We start from the raw sequence: 27,927 nt of genomic DNA, 5'->3' as shown, positions 1-27,927 counted from the left end.
CTACACGCCAACATTTCAAACTAACATTACCTCTGATGGTATTAAATCTCAAGCAGCTAGAACCGCCTCTACCATGGGCTTTTGGTACTCATTCAATACCGTGTGGTTTCTCCAGTCACTCCATTCATGATTCAGTAGCGCCCACCAGTCATCAAAGTCTGCAATCCCTTGTCTCATGTAGTACGATCCGCCTATGGTCCACTGCAGCCACCCAATGGGCCCTCGGATCCGCGTTGCGCCTCCAATACGGTCGTTGCCAGTGATGAAGTCCTTGAGGCACTGAGCGTACGTTCCCAGGTAGTCCGTCCCATTTTGTGCAAAACCAAACTCTGTAAGAATGACGGGGGCGATATTGCGGGCGGTGGTCTGGTCAGAGACGTCGAGTGCGTTGAAGCCACGTTTGTATAGCTCCGTCTGGAAGAAGGTACAGTTGTACATCCAATTGTCATAGCTGTGAAGCTCGAACACAATCTTGTTGGCGTAGTCAAAGTCGGCTAGCGAAAAGACTCGTGGATCGGTGTCGCTCAAGGGAGCCGCAGCCGTGATGGGGTTTAGTTCGTGGTCGTAGTTTAGGCCCGAGTATATGACGAGAGCGTCGGGATCTGTAGCATGGATAATGGCTCCAGCCTCGGTCATCTCATTGTACCATCTCGACCAGCCGTATGTGTCGTTGGCTGGCGTTGTCACTGGACGCAGCTCGTTACGCAGCGAGTGGGCAGTGGCAGCCGGCCAATGTCTCCTGGCATGCTTGGCCATGAACCTCAGACTGCGCTTCCACTTGGCTACGTGGAAGTAGGTGTCATCAAACCATCCGTTTCCGTCGTCAGGACTGCAGCACCAGACGGCCTTGGATAGGTGGTTGTTGACAATCATGTGTAGTTTTGCCTTGTGGATTTCGGCAGCCACGGCGTCCCAGACCTGGAGGCGCGTTGTGTTCTCTGTAAACTGCGGGTTGTGCTGGAGTATCTGAGCAACAATAGCCTCGCCACGCTCGTCACCAAGAACATGTACCATTGTATCTCTAAGAGTAACATCGCCACCGTTGTCCAGAATATCATCGACCATCTCGGTAGCCCATCCCATACGGACCGAGTTCATCTTGAGCGACTTAATCTTGGCTATGATGTCGGTAATTGACGAGTACTGAAGACCCTCGGGAATCATTGTCTCACCTTCACCAGGCCAGTTGACGCCGGCATAGATGAAGGTGTTTCCGAGATGATCAACGATCCGGTTACCCTCGGTGCTAAGTGGTCCGCCGGGCCATGATTTGTATGTGGGCGAGCTGGAGACGGCCCGGGTCGCTGTAAGTGCGAGGGCGATATGAAGCAGATGATGGTGATTAAACATGGTGTATACCAAGAGATAATTATGTCAAGTATAGCCGATGTCGACGAGAAGAGTATCATTTTATATGCGAAGCTTGTGAGGGCAAGGTAATTGAGCCCATCTGGTTGAAGCTAGGATGTTAGCTCATATTTTTCCCATTGCCCCAAATTGAAAGCTTTCGTCGACGGAAGTAAGTGTATGCCTTGCTTCCGCTACCTACATTGGGATGATTGTAACCCTGGAGTCCGTCATTAATCTTCCCTCAAGCAGGGCTTTACATCTCATCCAAGGTTGAATATGCCACTTGGCTACTTTTGGCGGGGTCTGTTGCTTATCCTTACCCGAATCACCCCGCAAGTTGGGATCCTGATTGCTACTAGACGGATATTTTTGCCTGGAGCTGTTGATCCGCTTCATTATGCGCATTCTGTTCCATAAAGGGCAGCATTTCCCCGCCTCCCGATCTTCTGCAAAAATCCCTCATCCCTTTCAGTCCCATCTGAATCTCCGACAGGGCGGGCCTGATGACCATGTCGCCCGCAGACGCACCCCCGAGATCACGAGCTTGGTACGTAGCTAGCCCTATAGAGAGTGCAAATCTTGCTGGATTCAGAGAACCTAACTAAGGTTATAGCGACTATTGCCGTAGACTTCACCGTCGATGTGTGTCCCCTCGCCTCGGCACCCGACCATGATCCTTTCCTATCAAAGTACCTCTGCTGACACGCGGAACCACCAGGCGACTTGGCGGTACCAGAATGCGGTCTATGTCGAGAAAGCGGGCGGCCATGTCACCGCACCGGAAAACAATTCCGCTTCAAGCGCGCCACTCAAAACATGACATTTTCTCGGGCTCAAACTTGGTCGGCAGTTCCCGCAATAGGTAAATTGACTCCGCCGTGACTGTATTTTGTGGCCAGAGTACATGGTGGGACATTATCTGATCAGGCTTTGTATGCATGATACTAGTCGACTTCCGAGACGAGACCGAACTCACTGGCCGAGAATATCACGTTGAAACCGAACATCGGAACCTATCATTGTCGCCAGACGTCTTGGGGAGAACCGATTCAGTATCTCCACCTTCCGCACCATTAGGTCTTACACCGTTTACTCCCCCAGACCCAAAACAGGACCTATACGCTGTTTTTGTCACCCCTAGTCCGTTCATGACCCTTGAGCGTTTCTGGCCACTGAATGATTCGATCGAGCCCTTGCTTCTGCAACACTTTACCAACGAGGTGGCCTGGTTTGTAAGATTTGCCTACAAACGGCCTTACTGCTGGCACACACCCTGATCTTAACCACTTACCTCTTTCCTATAGTTTGACTTCTGCGATCGGGAGCGGCACTTTGCTGTTGAGGTTCCCCATAGAGCCCGCAGTTGTCCTCCGTTGCTGGACGCCATCTTTGCCATATCAAGTCGCCATTTGAGCCGCATCCGCAAACATGTCGACCCTTATCTCGCCGACAGGTACTACCAGAGGTGCCTCGAGTCTCTCATCCCAGAGCTGGGCTGCGTCGGGTCTCATTGCGTCGATGACCTGTTGGCTGCCACCGTGGTGTTGCGGCTGCTCGAGGAGTTTGATGTGCCCATATCAGGCTTGGATAAGTATCAGCATTCCGTTGGCACCCGTGCTCTACTCCGAAGTCAGACGGCTCAGGTGCCGTCTGCTACGGGGCTCCGCCGCGCTGCCTCCTGGGCCGGCTTGCGGCAGGAAATCTACGGTTCTCTGAACGCGCAGCAACCTCCGGCGATCAAGGCTTCAGTTGAGCTGCTAAGCCATCTTGATTCCTCACAGGATGACTGTGCCTGGGCTAACCGTGCTGTAAGTCACTGTCTCGAGGTTTTGGAATTTTGCTTTGGAGAGTCTTGCAAATCTACAGAGTCGTTCGATGCTTTGCTCGCTAGCAATGTGCAGTGGGACACAGATCGCGCACCGTCATACGATCCCTTGTGTTTCCAGACACGCCCCGAGCAAGTCGAGCCTGACAATAATCCCTTCTGGGACATACGTCTGCATTCATCATGGCATGGTAAAGAGTGCCCTTCGTCTTGTCTACATGTGACATTTGATCAGTGTTCCTGACTTACAGATGCAGTAATGGGCTGGCAATACAGAAACTTAGCCCGACTCCTCCTGATCACACATGATCCCCATATCCCTCGAATCGGCTTGAGGCGACAAGCAGCTGTAGAGAGGATGAATGTGAGTGCAATATCGACCTACAGATTCCGTCTTTTGAGAGGGTGGGCGTGGCATGATGCATCTGAAGAGGTTTTGCCCGCATTTTCATTCTAACCTTGTCTGATACGAAGCAGGATGAGGCACGGTCCATGATCAAGATGATATGCAGCATAGCCTTGTCGAACCCGTCAACGCCAACAGCTATGGTAGTTGCATGTATGGCGGTTCAAGTGGGAGGAGACCTGTTGGAGGACCCACGGGAGCGTCGAGCCGTATTAGACCTATTGGTAGAATTAGAAGTAACTCACGGCTGGCCAACAAAGGATGTCTTGTCGGCTCTGATGGGTATCTGGCCGGAGGCCGAGATAATGGTGGACCATAGAGAAGAATAAGAGCAGGGATTAATAAGCCTACAAAGCAACGAAGAAGGGGGATAGGAATATCGCTCCATCTATGGCGTAAGGCGCTTGCAAGCGGCAGGTTACAATTTCTCTTCTCGGGGAAATTCCCCGATAGCTTTTAGCCTAAACTGAGGGGGATGTGGAATATCGGCAAGGCGGAAAGAAATGACTGGAAGCGGACACCTGGGCAGTTGGGCGGAGATTTATTACCTGTTTAGGATGCATCTCGCAACTGCATATTGCATGTCTTGTTCCCGTGATGCCTCCCATCCCGCTTCAACCGTGGCTCTTGCTCGACCAACCCATCATTACCAAAAGCGATTCGATTCACAAAGAGTGTTTTTCCTGCAGCCTCCGTTACATTTTGACAAGTAATACACATTGGATCTGTGCTGCAATTCTTAGTCATAGGTGATATAAATGAAAGGAGCATATGCCAGCCAGCTTGTGCCAACGCGCGAATTTTACACACACACGCAACAGCACCTCAATTGTCTCAGCCGTATTCTATCGCTCACCCAAGACTCTAATATCCGTTTCCTGTCAAGATGCCGTCTGCAATTTCTGAACAAGAACCTTCGTTGCACAACAAACAGTTTTTTGTCAACGATGGGCTTCTCCCATCCGAGTCCATCGGTCTCATACGACCTACTACACTGGACACGCCCATGGAAGAGATCCGCAGAAGATACAAAGAAGACGGCCATGTGTTACTAAAGGGCATTCTACCCCGCGAGGATGTGCTCAAAGTCCGACAAAGGTACTTTGAAATGCTGGCTCCGACTGGGTTTCTCGCCCCTGGGACCGAGCCCGTCAAGGGAATTTTCAACACATCGCAGCACCGCCTCAACTTCCCAGGCATCGGGGCAGGGACGGCCAATACAACCGACGCGGAGGGCCATGTCACCGGACCGGATCCCAAAATTGCCCGTATGTTTGGCGATCTTGCCCTTCAAGCCCATCACGAAGACTGGTACAAGGAAGACTTGTGTCGCCACCCAGCGCTGCACGACTTCATCGCCAAGATGACGGGATGGGGAGACAAGACGCTGAGTATCCGTCGGACCCTCTTGCGCAACAACACACCGCAGAACAAGGCCATCGGTGTTCACTACGATCAGATATTTCTCAGGTATGGCGAGGACACTGTCATCACGGCTTGGGTCCCGATTGGGGATATCAAGATCGACGGCGGTGGCCTCATTTATCTGGAAAAGGGACACGACATTGGCGAAAAGGTTGAGCACGACTTTCCCGACCGCGCCCTGGCAGCCGGGCTCACCGATGAGGAAATGAAGAACGCGTATAATCAAAACATGCTTGGCGGCGGCTTGCTGGCTGATGGCCCTGCCGGGTTTGCCAAGGAACACAACCGGCGCTGGCTCCTCTCAGAGTATGAAGCAGGTGACGTTGTGCTTCACAACTCGTACGCTGTAAGTACATGGTATTTTCTACCGTTCCGTTTCCTCTTTCCTGTCTTATCTCCCCCGCAAGACAAGTGAGGTGATGGTGAGAAGCTGTTGCCTCAAGTCTTGGTTCGATTTTTCAGCACGACAAATTGCTCAGAGCTCGATTGCGTTAACTAACAGATGATAAACAGATTCATGCCTCAACTATCAATCACGACAAGGACAATGTAATCCGTCTCGGCACTGATCTCCGTTTTGTGGATTCCAGTCGGCCGTGGGATACTGTAAGTGTACCCATTACTTGCTTCTGAGAATCTTACCCGACGCTGACACGCTGGTGACAGAGGTGGTCAAATGTTCTTCGTGCAGGCGATGGACTGTAAGCTGATGTACATTTTGGTTCAAGAATCGACCATCACGCCTCATCTGACGCAAGTGCAGGTCTGGAGAAAGCTTTGCTTAGCTCTCTATTCGATGCCCGGGTGAAGGCCAATGAAATTTGAATAAATCATGTGAAATTACGATAAATTGAGAGTCAATCACCATGGCCTTGCTACTCTGCAACAAAGTTTTAAACGAAACCCAAATATTTACACATTTGCTCTTTTGCTACGGAAGTGGTTCATACATAGTCGTAACAGAGTAATAATGCCATGTTTCAAGTGATAAAGACAGAAAGCCAGAGAAGATAGTAAACCAAAGACTTTTCTATATCAAATTTAGTTCAATAGGGTCTAATGGTTGGGCTCATGCCAGTTTTTTTATGTTGGTCGTCACATGCAATCTGGACGCAAGCGCAGATATCCCGCTTGTCTCACGTAGTATCTTATCCAAAGGACCGAGGCTTTACGCAGAATCTAACACAAGTGACCATCGAAAGCCTCCTCTATCTACTTTGCGGAGTAAAATTGCCCCGCCTGGTGCTAACGGGCCGAATCCACTCGCCCATGCGTCATGGATATTAGCGGAGGCACTTTCAAACTCGATAGCAGGCTTTCTCCTCTAACTATGTAGTATTGTGCCAAGGAGCTTTCCAGCTTTGCTTTAGTGACATTCCCCATGGGGCCCCAGACCCACGACAGGGCTTTGGATTCCGGGGAAGGTCCAAAAGTACCGCCCTATCCGTCATATTGGCAAGCACTAAGTGCCTCTGCTACGCGGGGTACGGCTTTGGCATAGGCTCATTTGCCAGGATTCCGGACTGGGGGCTTAGTTCGGGACTTCTGATTTACTAATCTGATCGGTACTGCTACTTTCTCCAGGCGGATCTCCTGGGCAGTCCTGAAGGACTCCTACTGGGAGTAGAAGTACGGACTTTGTACAAGACTAATCCTAATAGGACGCTGGTGTGGTAGTGCTAGGTTCAAAAACGCTCGACATGGTGTTATACCACGTATTAGAAGTTGGGATCAGCGACCAGGAATCGACCAGCATCCGCGCAAGTGGTGGTGTTTGAGTTAGCGTTTCTTTGTGTTGAGAAAAGGACGTTCTACCATGTCGTCTAGAGATGTATATAGCTTCACACCCGCCCAACGTATAATTTATAATTACTATCAGTCTCTCTACTCTCTCACCAGCGGCCAGCTCCTTATCTTTGCCTTCATTTGCTTGATTGTCATATACGATGGAACGGCCCGCATCAAAGGAAGAACCCGCCGTTCTCAAGCCAACTGAAGATGTTATTCACAATGAGTTCGCCGAGAACCTTGCGGACCGTGCTGCGGAGGTCGAGTGCAGCCCATGGACCAAGTCTATGTTTAGGCTCTACGGCTGTCTACTCATCACGTACTTCTGCGGATGCCTCAATGGTGCGCAGTGTTTGACCGAAGAAAGGAAGAGTGAAAGCTAATATGACGAAATAGGATACGACGGGTCCTTGATGGGGGGCCTAAACGCAATGGCATCCTATCAGAGCTACTATGGAACGTACGTCATCTAGTTTCCAGAACTTCCCACCTCCCTTGAGACTATGTCGAACTGACCTGAATATATTTTGCCCTTCTAGATCTTCAACAGGGTCGCAGACAGGCTTTATCTTTGCTGTTTATAGCATTGGCTCTATTGCTGCCATCCCTTTCACTGGTCCGATCAACGATCTTTTAGGCCGGCGATGGGGCATGTTTACTGGTGCAATGCTCATCATTCTTGGCACTTGCATCCAAGCCCCCTCGACTTCTATTAGAATGTTTATGGGCGGCCGTTTTGTGCTCGGATTCGGTGTTAGCTTCTGTTCGGTAAGCGCACCCTGCTATGTCAGCGAAATGTCCCACCCCAAATGGAGAGGAACTCACACGGGCTTGTATAACTGCATGTGGTAAGTCTATACCGTCAAGAAGTAATTACCGCAAAGAATCTGTCTGCTAAGTCACTTGTTTTCCCTTCTACTTAGGTGGCTTGGCTCCATTGTCGCAAGCTGGACCATCTTTGGCTGTTCCAAGTGGAACGCCGGGTACGCCTTCCGCATTCCAATTTGGGGGCAGCTCGTTTCGTCAGTCATCGTGGCATGTGGAGTGTGGTTTGTTCCCGAATCTCCTCGCTGGCTTATTGCTCACGGTAAGTTGACGCAAGCCAGGGCTGTGCTCGCAAGATATCATGGAGAGGGTTCAGAGGAGCACCCAATCGTTTTACTGCAGATGGAGGAGATGAAGCATAGTATCCAACAAGATGCCTCGGATAAGAGATGGTGGGACTACCGCGAGCTCGTCAATACTCGATCAGCACGCCGCAGACTGATTTGCGTCCTCGGCATGGCTACCTTTGGTCAACTCAGCGGCAACTCAGTCACCGGCTATTATCTCCCTGTCATGGTTGAAAACGCAGGAATCACGTCTGAAAGCACACAGCTGATGCTCAACGGACTTAATCCTGTCTTCTGCTTCATCGCTTCCATTATAGGCGCACGCTTTAGTGACAAGATCGGTCGCCGGCCATTGTTACTCTATTCCATCTTCTTCTGCTCTATCTGCTTTGCCGTCATGACTGGCACCTCTAAGGCTGCTACGGCGGATAGTGGCAATCCTTCTGCCGCGAATACAACAATCGTGTTTGTTTTCCTGTTTGGCGTTGTATTTTCATTTGGCTGGACACCGCTGCAAACTATGTATATTGTCGAAACACTTACCACTACAACTCGAGCCAAGGGAACTGCAGTTAGCAACCTGGCTTCTGCTGCAGCCAGTGTCATCATTCAATACGCGTCAGGTCCAGCCTTTGAGGATATAGGCTACTATTTTTATATCTTTTTCGTCTTTTGGGATATTTTCGAAGGCATCTTTATTTACTTTTTCTTCCCTGAAACTAAGGAGCGGACATTGGAGGAGCTGGGCGAAGTGTTTGAAGCACAACACCCTGTTAAGAAGAGCTTGATGAGGCGAGATGCAGCTAGCGTCGCTGCCACACTTGGATTATAGTCTATAAATGGTAGCTACATACATTCTTTTAATACAAGGTCTCTGATTATGATAGAGGGAGTTTCAGCTCTTACAAACTGGTGCTATCAGCCGCGTCAAGTCGGAGGCGTCCCTTGGAAACCCTTGGTGAAAAACTGGCGTGGAGGGCGTCATTGAAGCCATATTGCGATCGTGAGGCGATCATGGATGCTGAACTTGACTTCGTCGGCTTACGCATTGCGCTCTATTTCCCAGACCAGTAGCAAAGTGCTATCCGGATGCTCATGAACATCCTCCAGTATGAGGCTACTGGACCTTTTGAACGCGACTGGAAACTTCGCGAGCCAGAGCTCTACCGGAATCAATTTGGTCACTATGCTGCCGATCACCTATGGATTTGCCTCGGGGAAGAATATAGAGGCACAGGCTGAAAGTATTCCAATCGAGCACTGAGCAGATGACAGCGGCTCTATAGTCTACTTTCCATCATTAGGCAAACATTTATTGCGTCCTGTATTGCATCAATCCCCAAAATCGACAACGCACCTGCGCACCATGGAGCAATTAAGCTCAGTACAACCAACACGCCACGCCACACCATGCCCAGCCTCTCTCCAGTCGTCAAATTCCTTTATTCTACTCCCTCATTTCCCTGGCGCCTCTCCCTGAGTGCACTCGGCAATACCAAAGCCAAACTCGCCGCAAAGCTGACCAAACCACAGCCTGGGGCCCGCGGCGAATATGACTGTGAACGCCAAGTTGTCATCGACCTGGCGACCAACGTATCCTCCACCGTTGCACAGATCTGAATCGTGGTCTATCCGGTCGGCAACTTTATCGCCCGATATCGTCATTCCGCGAAAGTGCGCGAAGAGTGCGACCTCGCAGCCCTGATTCTCGCCCACGTACGGCAGCGCGAGCTCCTGGCCGCGCAGCTTTCCGGCGAGCTCTTTGCAGGCCGAGACCTTGACGGGGCCGAGTGCGGAGCCGCACGTCACTCCCCACTCGGGATCGGCGCGTGCTTCGAGGGTGGAGGGCGAAGACTCTATGCTGCGGCGAGAAGCTGGAGCCGGAGGCATCTCCGACTTCGCTTCCACCATGGGCAGCGTTGCTCCCGCACGGCGGGCGGGGGCGTTGCAGACGGTACATGTGCCGTACATGCAAACTGTGCAGAGATGGACAGTCACCTGGGTTGGAAGTCTTGTCAGCACGCCGTGGCAGGTGTTATGATGGAATCAGGCTTCTCCTTACGTTGACGCCGTCGACAAGGCCCCATCCGTCACCGTAACAACCGTTCTCCAAGATACTCGATGCCATATACTTGTAGTCCGAACCCTTGAGAGATTTGGTCGCCCCGGCGCCGGGATTTACAATCCTCACCGAGCAGTCGCCGGCCTGCAGTTCGTTTCCTTCACTATAGTAGCCGTTGTCATCTATCTTCGCAATGGCCCTTTCACAGTTGTCGTGTCCGGGCATGGGATTCGAGCTGCAGTAGGCAACTGCCGACTTCCCAGGTATGACGGTGAACTCAGCCAACGCTGCGTTTGCGCCAACCAAGGCGAGGAAGAGCTGGGGCGCTGAGAATTTCATTCTTAGAGAGTAGGCAAGTGTGAAATGGTGGCAGTTGCAGATGTGATGTTCGTGCCAGTGGGATCAACATCTAGGCGATTGGATCATCCTCTTATAATGAGACGAGTCAGAGTAACCGGCGGCATGAAATGAAATCTCCCTAGCCTATAATATTTGAGCATCATCGACCCCACTGTAGTCTTGTCGTTGGTTACGAGACCATGTCGATAGTAGGAGGGCTGTGCCATGTAAGCCTCGTATAGGTTCTTGTTGGGGGCCTGTATCAGGAATCAAATTGGAGTACGCTACTAAACGGGCTGAAAAGTCTTGTCATCCGCCCGGGGTAACATGCACCCAATCAGCGCCAGCGCCCGTTTGTGCTGACTTCATGTCAGCGGCGATTAAGCGCGCAGGAGATGGAGAGGGCAGACAACAAGCTTACCTATATATAGCAGCGAGCAAGGTGAGTTCGAGGTGGTGACTGTATTAATCTGGCTTCACTGCAACCCTGGGCCTTGTTTCTTTCTTTTTATAACTTATACCCCGTATCCGGGCCCCTAATACCCAGAGTGAGCGTGCAAAAGATACGACAATGGGCCTGATTTACACTAAAAGGGTTAGCTTTTAAAAAGCAATAAAAGATTACCTAATAAGAGGATTTATAAATGATAAATAAAAATAATTAAATAAAATAAAAATCTTATTATTTATAAAGTTAGAATCTTGATAATATTTTTTATATATTTTAACATCCTAAACAAAGTAATATAGCAATATAACTACTGCTGTTAGCGATTTTAATATTGTCAGAAGTTTTGCACGTAACTGTAGCATGATTTACTGATATACAGGGTCTCTATGGGGGCGGTGAGATTTAAGGCTGACCCTGCCACTCACTAGGGCTATATATAGATGGCAACTGTACTGAAAAACTAGGAACAGCCAGGCCCAGACTCTAGCTTGCTACGGTGTACCAGGTGATTGTCGACAACGTCTTCAGCTAGGCGGTCTAATACAAGCTGCTCCTCAGCCTTGATAGCCCGCCCTCTCCGATTATTTGGGGCAATTAGTCCTGTGCTTGTGCGTGGAGAATTTGCTCGTCGTAGCAGCAGAATTTCGCCAGACGAGGCTGCGCAAGGGGATGCCGAACAAGGAGGTTCGGGACTTAGAAGTTACCATGCAGATTCAGTGTTGAGGGTCACTTCACCCACTTCTCGGGATAAAGTACCTATGGTTTACCTGCACAACCTATGCGTCTCTACTCTGAACTTGGTCTGCAGGTCTTCCAGCGCCACCCTTCCAAAGGAGCTAGACTTGCCAACAACCTCACAGTCCTTCCCACTAAGATTGTTCATGGTCTTTGGAGAAATAAACCACACTCGTTTTAGGAAGCTATGCTCCGCGCGCAGAAGAAGGGCCGGGATAGCAACGGAGCAGTTGTCAACGTCCGGGCAAAGGAAGAGCAACACGCCACTGGGGCTGTCGCTGGTGTCAAGCCAGGCCGGTCTCCACGTTGTTCCAGGTTCCTCCACGATCCAAGCTGCAATGAGACCATCGATCAGATGTTGAATAGGAATCAAATCATCCCACTGTGATGGCACAAACGCATCTATATCCTGGGCGTCCGCAGCCATGAGCTGCCCAAGCCCTTGGATGATGTCCGGATCCATGAGGTCTGGGTCTTTCAACTGCCAGCTTGCTTCCAGCCATTCTATCCCAAATTCGCGGATGCATGCCAGTAGCTCAGAGTAGAACTGCCTTCGTACCAACGCTTCATGTGACGCCTGAATAATGTCCTCGGGGAATTCCGAGCCTTTATCCGCAAACTCAGCAGCGAGTTCCGCACACTTGTTGACCACAGCTTCAGCCCAAGCCAGATGAGTGGGATTGGCTCTATGGACACTCTTCACTGTGCCTAGAATGACAAGATCAAGCTCCAGGGCGTCATCACGAAACTTCGGTGTTATCTCTAGGCACAGGTGCCTTGACCCAGTCGTGTAGGGCTCAATGATGTCGCTTCCTCGAGGCCAGCGCATCCAGGAAGCTTGCTGAAGACTCTTGCCGCAGGTAGACAAGCAGGTTGGATCTTTTGCCGAAAGCGCAAGATGGTAGATTGCATACAAACAATGTTCCTGCGTCATGGAAGAGTCCTTCAAATAGAGGCCGCATTGAAGCACATTCAGCACGATGCTGAGCTTGTCCGAGACCACACTTGCATCGAAGCCAAAAACTTGGCTGAAGGTCCGCATGTAGCTCGGAGTTACTGACTTGCTCTCTTTAATGGGCCTCCTTCCTGGGTTGAGTCTCCTAAGTGTGTATGTGTAGAATCGAGCTAGTGATCGTCCGTATGTAGTTTCCGACGAGGCAAACTCCGGGAAGGGCAAGACACTGGAGACAGACTTTGCGAGAATGCAAAGGTCAAGCAGAAACTCCGAGCTCATCTTGACCACTGTCGAGCGACACTGGTCATCGGGCTCGGCCGGGATGAAGAAGACTTGGTTGGTGCTCATGAGTAGCTCGTGGCCACACCAAGCGCGGGTGAACCATCTTGCTGAAAAGATTTTCCAAGTCAACTCGGTGAGAGTACGGCTTGTGTCGAGGTAATCGCGGTATTGCCAGCCGTGGCCTCGATTGATCGTATCCAGTACTGATTGCAATGCCAGTATTTCAGTCTTGGTGATCGTGATATCCTCAATGACGACGGCAACCAATCTTGCGCGCTGATATATCACGTCCATGGCGCCGATGGCTACGGCTTTCTCTTTGGGATCATTTTGATTGATGCACAGCTGATCTATCCACACTCCTTCGTCATCCGAGCGCCTCTCGTTGAGGATGGTCTCGAAGATGTCCTGCGAGATTGGAATGTTGCTCTCCGTCGGGGAACCGCCGACTACCTTTCCCGCAGTCGACCAGGAAGGATTGTGCCAGCAGTAGCTCAAAGCAATGTAAGAATCGGCCGAGGCCAGACTCCGATGCTGCTGACTTGCGATTGTTCGCTTGACTAGGCGAAACGGCGCATCGGAAACGGCCACGTCCTTCAGTCCGAAGAGGCTGGCAACTTGAGCGTTGTGAATCCCTTTGAGAATGGCCTCGCCTTTTTGACGAACTGGAAGACCGAGAGACGGGGCGTTGATGAGGATCGTGTTCTTGGCCGCTGACGGTACTGTTATCACTGTTTCTTCGCCGTTTCCTGCCTGTCCGGCAACTTCCGTTTTACACCAGCTCCCAGGGCCGTGTATCCATTCACTAGTCGTTGAGTCCCAGGGCATGGTTGGAAATTGGTCGAGCAATCCGACATTGAGAGCGCGATTTTCGAGTCAAATTCCCCCATCAACTAAAATCGGTATAAAAAAAGCTCGACAATACAACGCACTTGAGATGATTATTCACAGTCTGGCGACAGCAGCCTCGTCAGGCAGCAACGCATAGTGCTATATCTGCATGTGGGGTCCAGTAAAGCCCCGAGAGATCCACATTATCCGCCATTCCACGCTATTCCAGACTTAACAGAAGTGATTGTTGTTGAATTGGAGGCGCAACACTGGGCTTAAACATGCTTAATTGTGTACATAAACATGTTATTTTCTCAGAGTGGAAGGAACTTGCCGTCTTGATGGCCCAGAACGCATACTCAAGTTCAGGGTCATCTTCTGGTCACACAAGCTATTCAAGAACATCTATTGAAACAAGGCCCCGCCGCTACTTGCAACCTCAGCTCCGGTTTAGCTGAGAACATGTAATACGGAGGCAGAATAAGGCGACCGGGGGCCCTGCGGTACTCAGTAGGAGGCAGCAGTGAGCGTTTTCACCCCGGCTAGGTCCCATGGTCGGCCTCCTGCATGTACAACCCCGGCGCCACCACTCATATTGGGTCTGTTGGCTGCACAGCTACCTTAGACGGACCGCAACAGCAAATCAGGAAGGAATCCTTTATTCACGTGATGGGACGTGTCAAAGTTACCCCTCCTCAACGATTAAAGAGAGTCCTCGACTGGATTAAAGAGAGTGCCTCTCACCTGCTTTCTACCACCGGGTCTGCTTCCTGGCAGTCGTACTTTCACATCGCAATACTATCGCTAGGAAGAAAAAAGCCAAAGATGCATCGTCAGCTCGATATCAGGTCGCGGACCGTCGCGCCTGCGCGAAACCCGGCCGTCATATGCCGCTTCCACCTCCAAGGCTTTTGCCGGGCAGGCGATAAGTGCATTTTTGTTCATGAGACGACGGAGTCCACGCCCGCGCCCCAAGTTGCTCCTCTCGCGGAGCAGGCAAAGCTGCCTTGCAAGTTCTTCCTCCGTGGACACTGCTCCAGAGGCGAGCAATGTGCATTTTCCCATGACCAAGCACCTTCCGGCGAGGCGGCTGCGACGAAAACCCCATCGGCCGATACTCGCGCCCAGGTTTCGTGTTCCTTTTTCGCAAAAGGGCAATGTCGAAATGGAGATGGTTGCCCTTTTCTACATGCTGAAGACACGATACCAGGTACCTTGTCTGAGGAAACGTTGGTAGGCTTATCCGATGTTCCAACCACTGCCCGATACTGATGAGGATTCAGGTTCCAGTAATGGAAAAGTGCACTCGTGACCTACTCGGGGCATCGATCAGTTTTGGACCAGGGGCATCAGTCGAAAAGGTCTCGCTCGTTTCCGACTTTTCCACGGCCAGAATCAACAACCTCCCGCCTGGAAGCAGCCCAGGATACGTTTCCCATATCCTCAGCCGCATCGGCATTCAGGTGCCCTCTACTTCGATCCGCGTGCGGCCACAAGGGCAGGAGAACCTGATGATGGCGGCAGATGTCAGGGCCGAGGATCCAAATTTCGCCAAGTCGCTCTGTGCCAAGTTTGAGGCTGGCGAGTTGTCTCAAGTCGACGGCTTGTCGAGCGTCAAAGTCTTCGCCCTCGCGGTACCAGCTTCCAACGGCGCGGGAGGCTTCGCTCACCGTGCCAACTGCAGAAAGGTGATTTGCTCTTGGCATAAGCCGATGCAGTTGGCGCTGCTCAACTTTGACGACGAGGAGACAGCTAGAGATGTATGTGACCGCTTCTCCAGGGGAGCATACAAGGTCCTCGGCTCAACTGTCTCTTGCGGGTTGCGTCAGGCCGACGACCCATACTCGTACGGGGGCTATCGACGCAGGTTTCCCTCTGTGTCTCGTAAGTGGACTCTTTCGCTTCGAGTGCCACTCAAGGCCTCTGCCAAGGATATACTGCGCATGATGCCCAGAGATTCGAGACCAAGCCGCGTCAAGTTTGAAGGCACTACATACAGGCTGGGGGAAGAATGCAACGCGAGACAGCTCGCCATGATAGAGAAGCTTCTGACAAGCATCGGGCCTCTGGAAATGAAACTAACCGCCAACACGGAGACCCCGGGGAAGCGAGTCAAGGCCATGGCTCGATTCACAGATGAAGCAGACGCGAAGGAGGCCGCAGGGGCGCTCAACAATACGCGGCTGCCATTCAACGAGTCTGATAAGCTCAACGTCAACTTGGTGTACTCGTCTACCTACAAGGTTGCTACCAAGGTTTTTGAAGTCGTCCAAGGAGACATCGGGGCGGCCGAGATTGCGTACAGTGAGCTGCACATCAATTTCAAGCACTTCCCGCCGACCAACGGATACACCACTTTGCGGTTGGAGGGTGAGGGCCGCGAAGAGCTTGCCGCTGCTGAGAAGGTGGTTGATGGCATTCTCCAAGGCCAGAGAGTAACTGACAAAGAGGGCGAGAAGCCCTTCTGGAACCCGTCTTTCGGTAACAGAGCAGCGGCAAGCAAGGCCCTTGGGCCAATCGAACAGTTGTTCGGGGTCGCCTTCCAGTGCGTTCCTTCCAAGGCAGAGATACGAGTGTACGGAACGCTAGGCAAAGTCAACAAGGCTCGCGATGCATTGCTCGACGCCTTTGGTGACAGCCCGTCGACGTCGCATTTCATATCGCTCGACGAGAAGAGCTTCCAATGGGCCATCCGTGGCGGCTTCCGGGACCTGAGAGACGCCTTGGGCCTCGAGAATGTGATTTTGAGCATCCTGCCGACAACCAAGAGAATCGAAGTGATAGGCGCTCGAGCGTCATATGATCTGGCCATAGACATCATGTCCGGGAAGAAGACAGTGTCGCAGAAACAGCTAGAGCCCGCTGCTAACGACTGCTCCGTGTGTTGGACCGAGGCCGAGAATGCTCTGACAACTAAGTGCGGGCATGTCTACTGCCTCGACTGCTTCGAGAACTTTTGCCAGTCCGCCGATACGGGCCATGGTGGCTTCAATCTGAAATGCCTGGCCGACGAGGGCTCTTGTGGTACTGTTTTTGGCCTCCCAGAACTGCAAGAACACCTGTCCTCGCTCGCCTTCGAGGAACTCCTCGCCTCGTCCGCCAAGTCCTACGTCAATACACGGCCGGACGAGTTCCGATACTGCCCAACAGCGGACTGCGGACGGGTCTACCGGGTGGCTCCGTCAGACCGACCCGGAGTATTCACCTGCCCCGGCTGCCTCAAGACCGTATGCACCTCGTGCCATCATTCCCATGCGGGCAAGTCGTGTGCCGAGTACAAATACGTCGTTTCTGGGGGCGAAGACGAGTTCGAAAAGGCCAAGAAGAAACTTGGGATAAAAGACTGTCCAAAGTGTAGGACCTCGATTCAGAAGTCGTCGGGATGCAACCACATGACCTGCGGCCGGTGCGGCGTGCACATCTGTTGGGTCTGCCTTGCTACGTTTCCGACTGGCAATGCGTGTTATTTTCACATGAACCAAAAGCATGGGTCAATATTTCCTAATGACCCTTTGTATAATCCATAAAGGTTGCAAACTATCTATAACTAGCAGTTAATAGGCATTTAGGGGTGTGGGGATCCTCGAGGATAGCCTTGAGGGTCTTTTCATTGGCGCTTGATGTGGCGAAAGCCAAATTCCCGAGCGTCTGGACGTCGATCACTATCACTTGTGCGAGATGGGCGAGCACGGCAAGACAGAGAGGGTGCCCTTGCGGCTGAAAGTTTTGCCATCGAGGTCCAGACAGAGTGTGCTAGGCTGAGGGATGGAGGAGAGGAAGACCTGGAAGTCTGGAAGGGTGGTGACGGCATGGTGACAGGCAGTTGACCACGTAGTGGTAGGCCTCCCGCATATCGAATTCATCAGAAAACAACTGCTAAAAACTGATTGCAACAACATTCCTGAAATCTCCAGCCTTAAAGACTCCTAGCCATTCATTGATGAAATAGCAAAAACATAATTGAGGATATAAATATGGGGGAAAAAAAGGAAAAAAAGGAAAAAAAGTGGTTGTACAACAACTGGGGGTCTCGTCGATGCGAAAGAATAACGGCTGGTCGCGGAGCAATGCACTTCGTTGGGCCAGTTTCCAATAAATCGGTACAAGTTTATCTCAAGGCGCAAAGGAAAGGATAACATATCGGTCGATGAGAATGGCCTGTAAAAATTACGGCTGGCGGTTTGGATTGACGTGTAATGGACTCGCATATCTATGGTTTACGCGTGCAGTTCAAGCGTAAGCTGTCCCATGCACTTAAATTGGCACTGGCAGATATTCAAACTTGTAACCTATTACAAGCTTGTGAGATGCATAGTAAGAATATCCGAGACATCCAGTATCTTTTCCGAGGAACTTTTTTACAAGTCTGGATCATTTCAAAAGCTATATGCAAAATAAACCCGTCAATTCCACTTCGCCCCTTCGATCCTAAAAACTTAATCCAGTCGATGCAATATCTCCGTAAGCAAACATTTGGGGAACTCGCTCAGGCTGTCCATAAGGTCTCGAAACCGATGGTTCATCCATAACTCTTCGAATTTGCAGGCAGTGTAGGTGGAAACTAGGGTTCTCAATGGATCGGGCTGTTCTTCTTTGTCCCACGTATTTTTGAAACAATACTCTACGAGCTTGATTACATCCCAGGAGCCTTCTTCGCAGAGCGTAAACTGTGTCAAAGCTCGCCTGAGATTGCGAAGGGCTAGAGTTTGCAGGCCGTCAATGCCATGATAGTCTGCAAAAACATAGATCCGTGCATGTGAAAGGAAAACGTCAGTGCAGTCGTCTTCCGGTTCGATGTGGCGTGCTTGAGACTTGACCTCGGGGTCTGGGTCTGGGTGAAGACTCGTAAAGGTGTACCATAAGAATTCCTTTTTGTTCGTGAATGAATCGGGAGATAAAGGGGCAACGTGTCTTTTAGCTTTGTGTCTTGTGGGAAAATGCACAATGTCGGCCTCAGATTCGCTGGCCCTTTCCAGAATAGTGGTGAGATCTGCTGTTTTTCGTTTCTCGGGGTCTGCTCCATCGTAACTTCCGGTGTACGCGAACTGGCAAAACCGAATGAATGTTTCCTCGTCCGTCTCGTCCCAGACAACACACTTTTCGATAGCCTCTTTCATGCCCCCATTAACGAGTGTGTCCAGAGCTTTAGACTGATGCGAGACGAGGGCGGAGTGCATGGTGAATTCCTTCCTCCCAGGGCCGACGAGGAACTTGAAAGGATGCGAATTGAAAATACTAGGCAGGTCAGTAGTTGGTATTGTAGAAGATGTCATGACCAACCTTCCTAAATATTGTGTAGATGTCATACTGAAAACCTGGAAATTCGGTGTATTATATTTGAGGAGGTTGCAATGAAATATTTAAGCAAGTTCAGGGCAGTTACCAGGCAATATTCAACGAACGATTGTTCCGGATAGACAAGTGGGCACCTGGGAAGCTATATACTTCATACCCCTCCCTCTCTTTCAGCATTATGACGACAGTCAAATCATGGATCTGTCCACGTGATCAGACGGTGCGTGGCTCAAGTGTCTACGGTAAAGTCTCAGTAAATTGGCCAAGTCTAGCGCGACCTTAGGCCAGAAGCTACCCGAGTCTACCTATTAAATGGAAGTCCGATCAAACCCACTATTAAGCCTAATCAAGTTACAACATCTCACGAAATGCAGCGCGAGACTTAGTTAATTTATTAGACTTTACCGTACTAGCCAGATCCCTCATCTACACGTGTATTCATACATAATGGATGATGCGGAGCTCCGGCACCGTGAACTTCGCACATTCCCTTCCCTTGTCTCCTTTCAGTAGTGTCGTAATAGCATTCCATTTGTGTCGTTTATAATGTTTGAGATGAGTCCCAACCTCCAAGATCCGAATTTAATAGCTGATGTCGTGGGAATGAAAACCGGAAAATGATGCGATCATGGTGGGAGAAGTCACCTAGATAATCCATCCTCATCGCTAATACAACAGCGGGCGGAGGTAAGCCGACAATTTCGGATCTATCCGATTCTGTATCGAATGTAGCCGAAGACCAACATTGGGTTACGCTGCACATAAAACTGAAAGATATACAAATCTAATTAGATACTCAATCGTTGTAACCTTGAACGTCCAAAAATTGCTTGCCCATTTTCGAAGCGATCTTCTTCTTGCTGTTTGGCCTATCGCGATTCTTAAGGCCTTCATAATTGGACCCAGCAGACTCAGTTTTCGTTGGGCGAGGATACCTCTACATTCGTGCCCCTAAAAAAACGCTCTCACGTTCAATCAACGCATCTTTTTCACTATTCGAAGCGAAGGGGAAATGCACACGATTCCCATAACGAGGCCATCTAAAGAATATATCTAACATTCGCATAGTAAATGCAGAAAACGACAAGGTCAACCCTGTCCACAATTAGCCTACTGATAAATAAAACGACATGTCTGGGACTGCTAATAGGTATCGTAGATTTGGACGGTCGTAGAATTGCGTGACCATGCTTATGGCTCATGTTTGTTGCGCGAACTACCAGCGCTCCAGCCTTGATATCTCGGCGGTGTTGCGATCATAACCAAAACTTTTGCTCATGCTAAGAAAACTAACCAGAAGAGGCAACGAGTGGCGGAAGTGAGATATATTTGAGAGGAGGACGATCGGACCAAGTTATCAGACCAGATCAGCGGGGTTAGGCTGAGGGATGTCGCAGTCGGGAAGAGCGTCACCGTCACCTCGACCGTCGGCAATGTGATATAAGCTAATGAGGTTAGCCATACCATCATCTAAGAACGGATGGAACTTTTAAGGCGGAAACTGCTCCGAACTCTACGACCAACAGCAAGAATGGCACATAGGTTGTATCAAGAGCTTTATAACAAACATCTTACAAGGCCGAATTGTAGCCAATTGTTAATATAATTACAAGAAAGGTGTATATACAGGTGTTCACCAGCTGTCGCTCTTCTGAATCCATCCATAGCATCCATTCACATATGTACTGAATTGATGTCTAAGACAGCATGTCAATGCTGTCAAAGCTAACACCGCCACTGAGGTATCCAGAGCCAGTGCTGCCAGTCACAATGCTGACGGTCATGATCTGCCACTCGCTAGTGCTTTGCTTGAATGCACTGGATGGCACGGTAAACTCAAGCTTGACGTTGTTGCCACGATAGGTACCTGTGGTCAAGCTTCGGGTCTTGGCCTGGTTAGTTGCGCTAGGCGTAGTGGCTGACCAGTCGTTGACCTTGATCGTGGGTCGGCCGTTGATGTATGCCTCAGTGATACCAATGCGGATCTTGTGAGAGGTTGCCAATTGCGCAGTGGTGAGCTTGAAGTAGACAAGATGGTTGTTGTTAACGTCGGTCCACATATAACCGGGGAAGTTATTGGCCTTGCTCGTGCCAACAATGAAGTTGCTTGGCTTCCAACTGGCCAGTCGCTTGTCGGAGGGATGCATGTAAGTGGGCTTCATCTTCGCGTCCTCGAAGTTGAGGAAACCTCGCGGGGTTCCGTCCCACTCGCCGATACGCCAGATGGCGCTGTCGTCAGCCGGGTCAGTGGCCTTGAGCGTGTTGACGGCCGTGCCGGCGCCCTTGTTGATGGTTATGGAGCCAGTGTACACCTCAAGCTCCTCCTTGTAAACTGTCAGGGTGTAGGTACCAGGGATAACCTTCTTGATGGACCAGGCTCCGTTGCTTGAAGACGCAACACCCCAGTACTGAGCGTTGGTGTTGGACAGACCGACGGTGTAGGTATATCCAGTCTTCATGTTGGAAATACCAACACCCGAAGCATAGCCACGGTCGGCCCAAGTAGTCCATCCAGACAGCTGTGAATAGTCAGCAATGCTTCAGATCGCCATCCTACTGTTGGCCACACTTACAGAAAGAGCATCAACCCAGGTCCAGTCAGCGTTGCGAGCGTAGAGGCTGGAGCTAGGAGCGCCACCGTCGGTAAAGGACAGGACATGAGGCCCCTGAAGACCAGTTCGCATAGGGTCGGTACTGCCCATGTTGTAGTAATAGATCTCGTACAGATCCTCGCCGGTGGGATCGGCGCGAGTGAGCAAAGATCGGAAGAAAGGACCGCCGGATGCCTTCTCGTGGTTGGAGCGGATCATGTACAGACCAACCGATCCGGTGGTTCGGCCGATGTAGTCGTCTAAGTTGATTAGTATTGATAAGGAACGTAGGTTCAAACAACATACAGTCCATGGTTCGTCCATAAGTAGAGCCCTGGTAGTGCTTGCTCTTGGTGATGCTGCCGCTGTTGATGCTGACGTCAGAAGCCTCGATGTAGCTGCTACCGGAGTCGTAGTAATCTGTGTATTGTTAGCGCCTGCTTCAACATACGGAACTTGATATACATACCGGGATCGGTCGAGGCGTGGCTAAAGATGCCAGACTTGATACGCACGATGTAGCGCATAGCAGACACGCTGTCATCGGCCTTGTTGGTGAAGAGGTAGACATTGTTGTTCTTGTACCGCATAACAATGTAGTGCTTCAGGGTTCCATGCGTGACTGAGACCTTGATGACATTGGTGCTAATGGTAGCAATCGTCACCGTGCTGGCGCCAAGACCAGATTCCACATGGCTGAAGAATGTTAGAAAGATTCACTGTGAACATCAATTGTGCTCACGTATTCTTGCCGCCCCATCCGTTAAACTCTTGCCCCTTGTACTTCAAAGAGTTGATATCACCAGTTGACTTGCTGACACTGATGATCAGATCCGCACCGGAGTCAATGACGTAGTTGCCGTTGGAATCTGTCCATCCCCAGGCCGCTGCCACAGCAGCTGGCCAGAACAGCAAAGCATAGACGGCTGTTAGAATCAACATGATTGCTTGCCGAGTACAGTGAAATGTTCCGTCCCGCTCTCCTATTATAACGGATCGTCCCTTCACGCTCCTTTTATAAATTACCTGTCGCAGCTTCTCCCCCTATACCGTTACCACCGCAGCCTATTCTAAATATGAACTGATGTCCGCGTTCCTACCCCCGTACTATTGTCTCGGCTAAGCGGGGCCGGCTTTCCCGATTGCAGAGTCTTGGCCGTTGGCCATTTGTCTCGGATATCCGGTAGACCCGTCCTAGCGCCGGCAGGGGATATTTCCACCAATATAGCCGGGATCATTGAGGCGCAACCCCAATAGAATTGTCCGACTGATATAGAGTTGGGTGGCAAGGATTGATGTGATAGAAACGGACATGAGCCAATAAACAAACATCATGCGAGCTTAAAGTGGCATGGACTAGCCGTGATAGGGCCAGAGCCGTTCGTCTCAAGGGCAGGCATGTCAATTAAGCACGTGGGATGTCGCTGACCATGACCTCAGCGGAGCTGAATTCCGCGATGAAATGGGACGTCAGCGGCTGGAATTTCGCCGCCCCTTCACGCCAAGTCAATTTGACTCTGCTCCGCCTCTGCGATTGTGCGACTTTAGGTTGACCCTATTCACAAATTACAGGGAACACCTCGATGTAACCCAAGACATTTCATCATCGTGGTTATCAACTTCCTCTTTGGCCACCGTCGTCGTACAAGTAGTGGAACAAAATACGAGTGTCACGAACTCAAAGCATGCCTGCAACCTCAAAAGTTCAATTTTGCTTGGCAGACGCCATCTATATCCGAGATTCTCTGGGGCGGGATGTATAGTCCACGAAGATCGCATACGCGTATTTACGACTTACATTCATCAAGCTTGCTAGTTTATATTGTAACAAATCTTGTAACGAAAACATGATTAATACCCTACATATTAAAGCTGTGCGAGCTGTTCTATCTCGAAAACTATTTCGGAAAATCGGGTCCAGTCGCTGTGTTTGTAAGCGGATGTATTGTGTTTACCGCGACGAAAAGGGAAGTTGGGGGCAAATGATATCACTAAGACTCCACACATTTGTCTTTGTGGTCCATAATAGCATGAGCTTCAAAAGGCACAGTAAATAGGCTTCATTAATATTATTGGTACATTGATTTACCAATTTACTCAACTCGTCTTTTGCATCGACCTCCTCGGTGTTGGAAATACTATCGCAGACAGCAAAGTTCCCAAACTGTCAAAGTCGCCCGCTACAACCAGACGGCTAAAACCGCGTTTCACTTCAGAGAGCGGAGGCACCAAGATATCCCGACTAAACGCTAAAGTTTTCGCCAGGAAAAGTGTACATTTTAACTTCGACTTAGAGATAATGACTCTTATCGGGCAATTAACGATGCAAAGTCCCGCAACATACCAACAAATCTACCGGATTTTCACAATCTCGTGTCGTTGAACCTCAGATGAGTCCAACTCACCATAATTGCATACATCCTGGCACAATTCTCTGGAGCCTACTCGATCAGACACTTTCTTACCGTATTTTGCGTTATTGGAGTTAAATGGATGGATATTAAGGTTTATGCTAGAATTATTCAGCTAGTCTACCACACAGCAGTAACATCACGTTTGTCGATGTTCTTGGCAGACGAAGGCCGTTGATGATTCGCATTTCAATCCAGGTCGCTTACTAGTCCTATTGTCATGCTGCTATGGATTTCGGTGCTGTTCTTTGTGCACGTGCGATGGCGTGGGTGATGAGGTGGCTCTATCCCTTACTTGGATTCTACAAGGACATCTCCCCGTAATAAAACATGAATTCTGCTTCTTATCGCTTTTTGAATGGGGGCAGCTGGTTGAAATACTACTCGAGACTGCATGCGCCACTATTATAAAAAGATCTTTACCTGTATACATCCGAAGGTGTGTGAACCATCATGTTCACCCACATGTCCTCACCTCCGACCCACTCTCTGAGGTTCTTAAGGATCGTCTCGTTATCTACTGTTCTGAAATCCTCTATCTTGTCCAAATCCCGCGCTCCACGATTGCTACCTTCGCCAGTGTGTGGCCAATCACTAGCCCATACCAGTCGATGGGGCACTTGTTTACCTAAAGCACTGATAATAGACTCGAGGTCATTATAGCCCGTGTCACCTTGATTCGAAGCGCGGTATAGGCCGGAGATTTTGATAATGACCTTGGAGTCTTGTGCCAGCGAGACCAAAGACTGGAATCCGGGCTGCTTTGTGGAGTCGATGGATTCTGTCAAGCTTTCCGCACTTACAAGCTTGGAATGTCCCAGCAGACCGCCAATATGGTCGGCAATGACTTGAACAGGGAGTTCATGGATCGTGTCATAAAGATCGTCAATGGGTTAGCCTTAAGACACAAAATAGCGAGCGATGTCTACTTACCGTCCCATACCCTTGCAGGGCAAAATAGCTCGAGTTTCCAATTGGGAAGGTCTTTGATTTTTGTTGCAGCTTGCGTAACAAGCTTGCGCAGACTATCCACATCAACCGCACGCCCATCTGACACCATATTGAGCCGCAGACCGCGAACTCCAAGTTGATGCATGGACCACAGCTCATTATCCTGAGTCGTAGCGATATTCATGACTGCAATTGCGCGTGCTAATGTAAAGCCCTGGTCTCGGAGCTGCTTTAGTGAGTGGAGCAAGACTTTGTTGTCAGTGCCGTACGGTGACGGCTGGACGAGTACCAGATTCGACGGACGAGCATCTTCAGTCAAACCAGCGCTGAAACGCTTCAGCTTTTCTAAACTCGCCTCAGCGGGAGTATACGCTCTTGACGGTGAGTATGCTCCCACTGAAGCATCGAAAACGTGCACATGTGTGTCCCAGGATCCTGGAGGAAGAAGCCGTAAGGCACTGGCACGCGACCTTGCAGATCATTTTAGTACAGGTTCAGCTCACGTTCCGTCGAGCTTGCATACCCAGAGAGGAGCATTGTAATCGCTGTCTGGTTTTTGATCGTCTTGGACTGGCGAATTGGCGAATTGGCGAATTGGCGAATTTATCTTGAATGAATTGTAACTCACACTACGCTGCTTCGGAACTTAAGTAGAACATATTGAGTCCTTTCGGCACGCACATAACCGTGATATTGTGGACCCTCGCCGATCTTTCGGATACATCCGATGCTCACCTTCGGAGCAACTCCGCCCCTGAAATTTCATGCTTGACAATCCAGAAGTCGATTCCACCGAATGTTCAACCGGTCAATCTACTACAGATCGTATGGTTTATTGTGCAACGGGTCGACTCGGATCCTTCACACTGCTCGATCCTACTTCGCAAACCATGGGCGCGCGGAATGCCACAGACGGAGATTCTCCGCCGGCTTCATCGGACCTAGCCGACAGGCCAAAGTCGACTCACCGACGGGGCCTCAAAAGAAGCTCTGCGGCTTGCCAGCGATGCCGCCGGCGGAAACAAAAGGTGCGAATCCGTTCGGGACCATTCCCGACAAGACGCGTGGCTACCTGATTCTAACCACTGGCGTGTAGTGTGATGGAAGTCTGCCGACGTGTGGACCTTGTTCACTTGCTGGGACATCATGCGTTCCATCAGAGCGTCTCATGGTGCGAGTAGATCCCAACTGTGAATGTGAACGGCTCCGAGGTCAGGTTAAGGACCTCCAAGACCAACTGAACGCTCTCCAAGCCCAGCAAAATGTCCAAGCGACCTTTTTCGGCCAAGTCGGCAGCGATGGACCAGATTCCGAAGGGCTCGCGACCCTCGTCAGTCAAACCTCCCAGCGAGCATCGGGAACACTTGACCCAGCGCGTGGCTTCTCGCCTGAATCAGACACTTTCTATCGCGGCCGTATGCTCCTCCCAACCTTTACCAAGAACAGCACGGCGGACACTCCGAATGCCAGCTTTCTGAGCAGTGCGTGGCACCTGTGGAATGGCTTGGCTGAGGCAAGCCCACCCGGAGATGCACCGGATGCGATGCAGCTATCACTTGATGACTACGACTCAGAGTTGGTAGAAATCTTTTTTGCTCGTCGGTGGCCTCAATTCCCTGTTCTTCACAAGCCAACGTTTATGGAACGTCATTTCATACCATTCTCAAAGGGAGAATCCCACGACAAGCTGTCGTCGTTTCAAGTCAATATGGTGCTTGCAATCGGAGCTTCCGAGCAATCCCGTGCGAAGACCAGGCCGAAACCCTCACATCATCAATTCTTCGAGGCCGCAGTCCGCGATTTGGGCAGTGTCCTAGAAGCGAGCGACATCAACTGCATCCAGTGTCTGCTTCTGCTTTGCATGTTTGGCAGGGATGAACCGCAGCTAGTCAATCTCTGGTACACTGCTGGTCTGGCTCTACGTCTCGCCGTGGGAATTGATCTCCATCGTCACGAGACAGTGGCCAATAAATCTCTCATCGACGCAGAAATGTGCAAGAGGCTCTTTTGGAGCATGTATACGATGGACAGGAGTATCTCGATCGCCATGGGGCGTCCGCTCGGGATACAAGACGCCGATATCACCATGCCCCTTCCGCTTTGTATATCCGACGACAAACTCAGCAACCCCGATGAGCCCTCTTTCATCAACCCGAGTTCAAACGTGAAAGATGTATCCACATTCCTCCACATCGTTAGCCTTCGGCGTATTAACACCGACATATACAAGGCACTACACTCGGCGGGAGAGACAAATATCGAGGGATACAGTCTCGAGGCCATTCGACAGGAGCATTTTGGTCGACTCGGCCATTGGTTGTCCTCGGCACCAAGATACTTGGCCCCAACTTCGATGTACCAGATGACAGAGTGGTTTCAAATTGCCTACCACCAGGCCATATTGAATCTCTATCGACCTTCACACGCATCTCCGGTTGCAACGATTGACGCTATACGCCTCTGCGCGGACTCATCCATCAGCCTCATCACCTGCTACAGCGCTCTATATGCCAAAAACAAAGTGACGTACACATTCGTTGCTCTGAATTCTCTGTTCATGGCTGCTGTTACAATGCTATACAGTTTGCGTGCGAGCTTCACTCTCCGCCAGGAGTTGACCAAGGAAGTCGCCGAGTCTAACATTCGTTCCTGCACGTCTCTGCTGACGGATATTTCCAACGGGCGGGCAGTCGGGCAGCGAAGTGCACAAATTGTTACAAGGTTGGGGAATGCAACGTTAGAAATATTTGACACGGCCCCAACACTGGGCAACGAGGTCGACACGGAATTCATGTTGTGGTTTGGAGTCAAGTCGCAAAATCCTCCTGAGCCAGGGCAGCCTACGCCGAGCATTGATGTACCATGGAACGACTTGTTTAATCAGGGCTTTGATCTCGGTGGGACGTTCTGCAATGACTTTTTATTATAGCTTGAAGTCTTTTCAATAATTCCCTAGAACCCGAAGATAAACGTAGTAGGTTTCGTCATGGCGGCATTGTATTGTACATGTAGCTATAGGGTAATTTAGCCTACCTTTAAGTTGCTCATGGGCTGGATATTTTACGCTCGGAATTGAAAACCCAATGTTACTGCCAGGGCTGGTAAGGTTAATTTTACT

The 27,927-nt window shown here is 50.4% G+C and overlaps 12 protein-coding genes across 12 annotated transcripts; 5 read left to right on the top strand and 7 right to left on the bottom strand.

Annotated features, from left to right (window-relative positions):
- Positions 1 to 48: 48 nt before the first annotated feature.
- Positions 49 to 1,164, bottom strand: BGZ61DRAFT_498274 (cellulase family protein; the record flags this gene model as incomplete). The annotated part of the gene is made up of 1 exon (XM_046251262.1): positions 49 to 1,164. The coding sequence occupies one exon, from the start codon at positions 1,162 to 1,164 to the stop codon at positions 49 to 51; it is 1,116 nt and encodes a 371-aa protein (XP_046098127.1).
- A 764-nt stretch (positions 1,165 to 1,928) lies between these two features.
- BGZ61DRAFT_118194 (uncharacterized protein) lies at positions 1,929 to 3,955 on the top strand. The gene is made up of 6 exons (XM_046237012.1): positions 1,929 to 1,992; positions 2,069 to 2,212; positions 2,299 to 2,582; positions 2,655 to 3,366; positions 3,433 to 3,539; positions 3,653 to 3,955. The coding sequence occupies exons 2-6, from the start codon at positions 2,167 to 2,169 to the stop codon at positions 3,908 to 3,910; spliced, it is 1,407 nt and encodes a 468-aa protein (XP_046098126.1). The 5' UTR covers positions 1,929 to 1,992; positions 2,069 to 2,166; the 3' UTR covers positions 3,911 to 3,955.
- A 512-nt stretch (positions 3,956 to 4,467) lies between these two features.
- BGZ61DRAFT_400206 (phytanoyl-CoA hydroxylase) lies at positions 4,468 to 5,786 on the top strand (the record flags this gene model as incomplete). Its single annotated transcript, XM_046243027.1, has 3 exons — positions 4,468 to 5,352; positions 5,520 to 5,612; positions 5,673 to 5,786. 3 exons carry the CDS (start codon positions 4,468 to 4,470, stop codon positions 5,709 to 5,711), a joined length of 1,017 nt encoding a protein of 338 aa, XP_046098125.1. The 3' UTR covers positions 5,712 to 5,786.
- Positions 5,787 to 6,952: 1,166 nt separating this feature from the next.
- BGZ61DRAFT_364815 (lactose permease) lies at positions 6,953 to 8,738 on the top strand (the record flags this gene model as incomplete). Its single annotated transcript, XM_046241554.1, has 4 exons — positions 6,953 to 7,136; positions 7,191 to 7,254; positions 7,334 to 7,642; positions 7,718 to 8,738. 4 exons carry the CDS (start codon positions 6,953 to 6,955, stop codon positions 8,736 to 8,738), a joined length of 1,578 nt encoding a protein of 525 aa, XP_046098124.1.
- A 623-nt stretch (positions 8,739 to 9,361) lies between these two features.
- On the bottom strand, positions 9,362 to 10,307 carry BGZ61DRAFT_483692 (uncharacterized protein; the record flags this gene model as incomplete). The annotated part of the gene is made up of 2 exons (XM_046249517.1): positions 9,362 to 9,904; positions 9,969 to 10,307. The coding sequence occupies 2 exons, from the start codon at positions 10,305 to 10,307 to the stop codon at positions 9,362 to 9,364; spliced, it is 882 nt and encodes a 293-aa protein (XP_046098123.1).
- An 829-nt stretch (positions 10,308 to 11,136) lies between these two features.
- On the bottom strand, positions 11,137 to 13,669 carry BGZ61DRAFT_461144 (heterokaryon incompatibility protein-domain-containing protein). Its single transcript, XM_046247100.1, has one exon. It carries the CDS (start codon positions 13,556 to 13,558, stop codon positions 11,522 to 11,524), a length of 2,037 nt encoding a protein of 678 aa, XP_046098122.1. The 5' UTR covers positions 13,559 to 13,669; the 3' UTR covers positions 11,137 to 11,521.
- A 717-nt stretch (positions 13,670 to 14,386) lies between these two features.
- Positions 14,387 to 17,088, top strand: BGZ61DRAFT_483690 (uncharacterized protein; the record flags this gene model as incomplete). The annotated part of the gene is made up of 2 exons (XM_046249516.1): positions 14,387 to 14,794; positions 14,845 to 17,088. 2 exons carry the CDS (start codon positions 14,387 to 14,389, stop codon positions 17,086 to 17,088), a joined length of 2,652 nt encoding a protein of 883 aa, XP_046098121.1.
- A 21-nt stretch (positions 17,089 to 17,109) lies between these two features.
- On the bottom strand, positions 17,110 to 17,612 carry BGZ61DRAFT_461142 (uncharacterized protein). The gene has a single exon (XM_046247099.1). The coding sequence runs from the start codon at positions 17,458 to 17,460 to the stop codon at positions 17,227 to 17,229; it is 234 nt and encodes a 77-aa protein (XP_046098120.1). The 5' UTR covers positions 17,461 to 17,612; the 3' UTR covers positions 17,110 to 17,226.
- A 385-nt stretch (positions 17,613 to 17,997) lies between these two features.
- Positions 17,998 to 18,867, bottom strand: BGZ61DRAFT_498270 (uncharacterized protein; the record flags this gene model as incomplete). Its single annotated transcript, XM_046251261.1, has 2 exons — positions 17,998 to 18,796; positions 18,842 to 18,867. 2 exons carry the CDS (start codon positions 18,865 to 18,867, stop codon positions 17,998 to 18,000), a joined length of 825 nt encoding a protein of 274 aa, XP_046098119.1.
- A 1,686-nt stretch (positions 18,868 to 20,553) lies between these two features.
- On the bottom strand, positions 20,554 to 22,389 carry BGZ61DRAFT_364958 (Rhamnogalacturonase B, N-terminal-domain-containing protein; the record flags this gene model as incomplete). Its single annotated transcript, XM_046241562.1, has 5 exons — positions 20,554 to 21,375; positions 21,430 to 21,707; positions 21,754 to 21,867; positions 21,899 to 22,143; positions 22,190 to 22,389. 5 exons carry the CDS (start codon positions 22,387 to 22,389, stop codon positions 20,554 to 20,556), a joined length of 1,659 nt encoding a protein of 552 aa, XP_046098118.1.
- Positions 22,390 to 24,277: 1,888 nt separating this feature from the next.
- BGZ61DRAFT_522114 (uncharacterized protein) lies at positions 24,278 to 25,413 on the bottom strand (the record flags this gene model as incomplete). The annotated part of the gene is made up of 3 exons (XM_046252528.1): positions 25,333 to 25,413; positions 24,792 to 25,279; positions 24,278 to 24,705 (listed from the first exon to the last, which is right to left on the bottom strand). Exons 1-3 carry the CDS (start codon positions 25,344 to 25,346, stop codon positions 24,278 to 24,280), a joined length of 930 nt encoding a protein of 309 aa, XP_046098117.1. The 5' UTR covers positions 25,347 to 25,413.
- A 286-nt stretch (positions 25,414 to 25,699) lies between these two features.
- BGZ61DRAFT_364772 (fungal-specific transcription factor domain-containing protein) lies at positions 25,700 to 27,738 on the top strand (the record flags this gene model as incomplete). Its single annotated transcript, XM_046241550.1, has 2 exons — positions 25,700 to 25,837; positions 25,906 to 27,738. The coding sequence occupies 2 exons, from the start codon at positions 25,700 to 25,702 to the stop codon at positions 27,736 to 27,738; spliced, it is 1,971 nt and encodes a 656-aa protein (XP_046098116.1).
- Positions 27,739 to 27,927: the final 189 nt, after the last annotated feature.

The sequence above is a fragment of the Ilyonectria robusta genome (assembly GCF_021365365.1).
Source record: "Ilyonectria robusta strain PMI_751 chromosome Unknown BGZ61scaffold_26, whole genome shotgun sequence".
Taxonomy (NCBI): domain Eukaryota; kingdom Fungi; phylum Ascomycota; class Sordariomycetes; order Hypocreales; family Nectriaceae; genus Ilyonectria; species Ilyonectria robusta.
The sequence above is the reverse complement of the archived record's forward strand: the minus strand, read 5'-3'. Positions and strand labels throughout refer to the sequence as shown.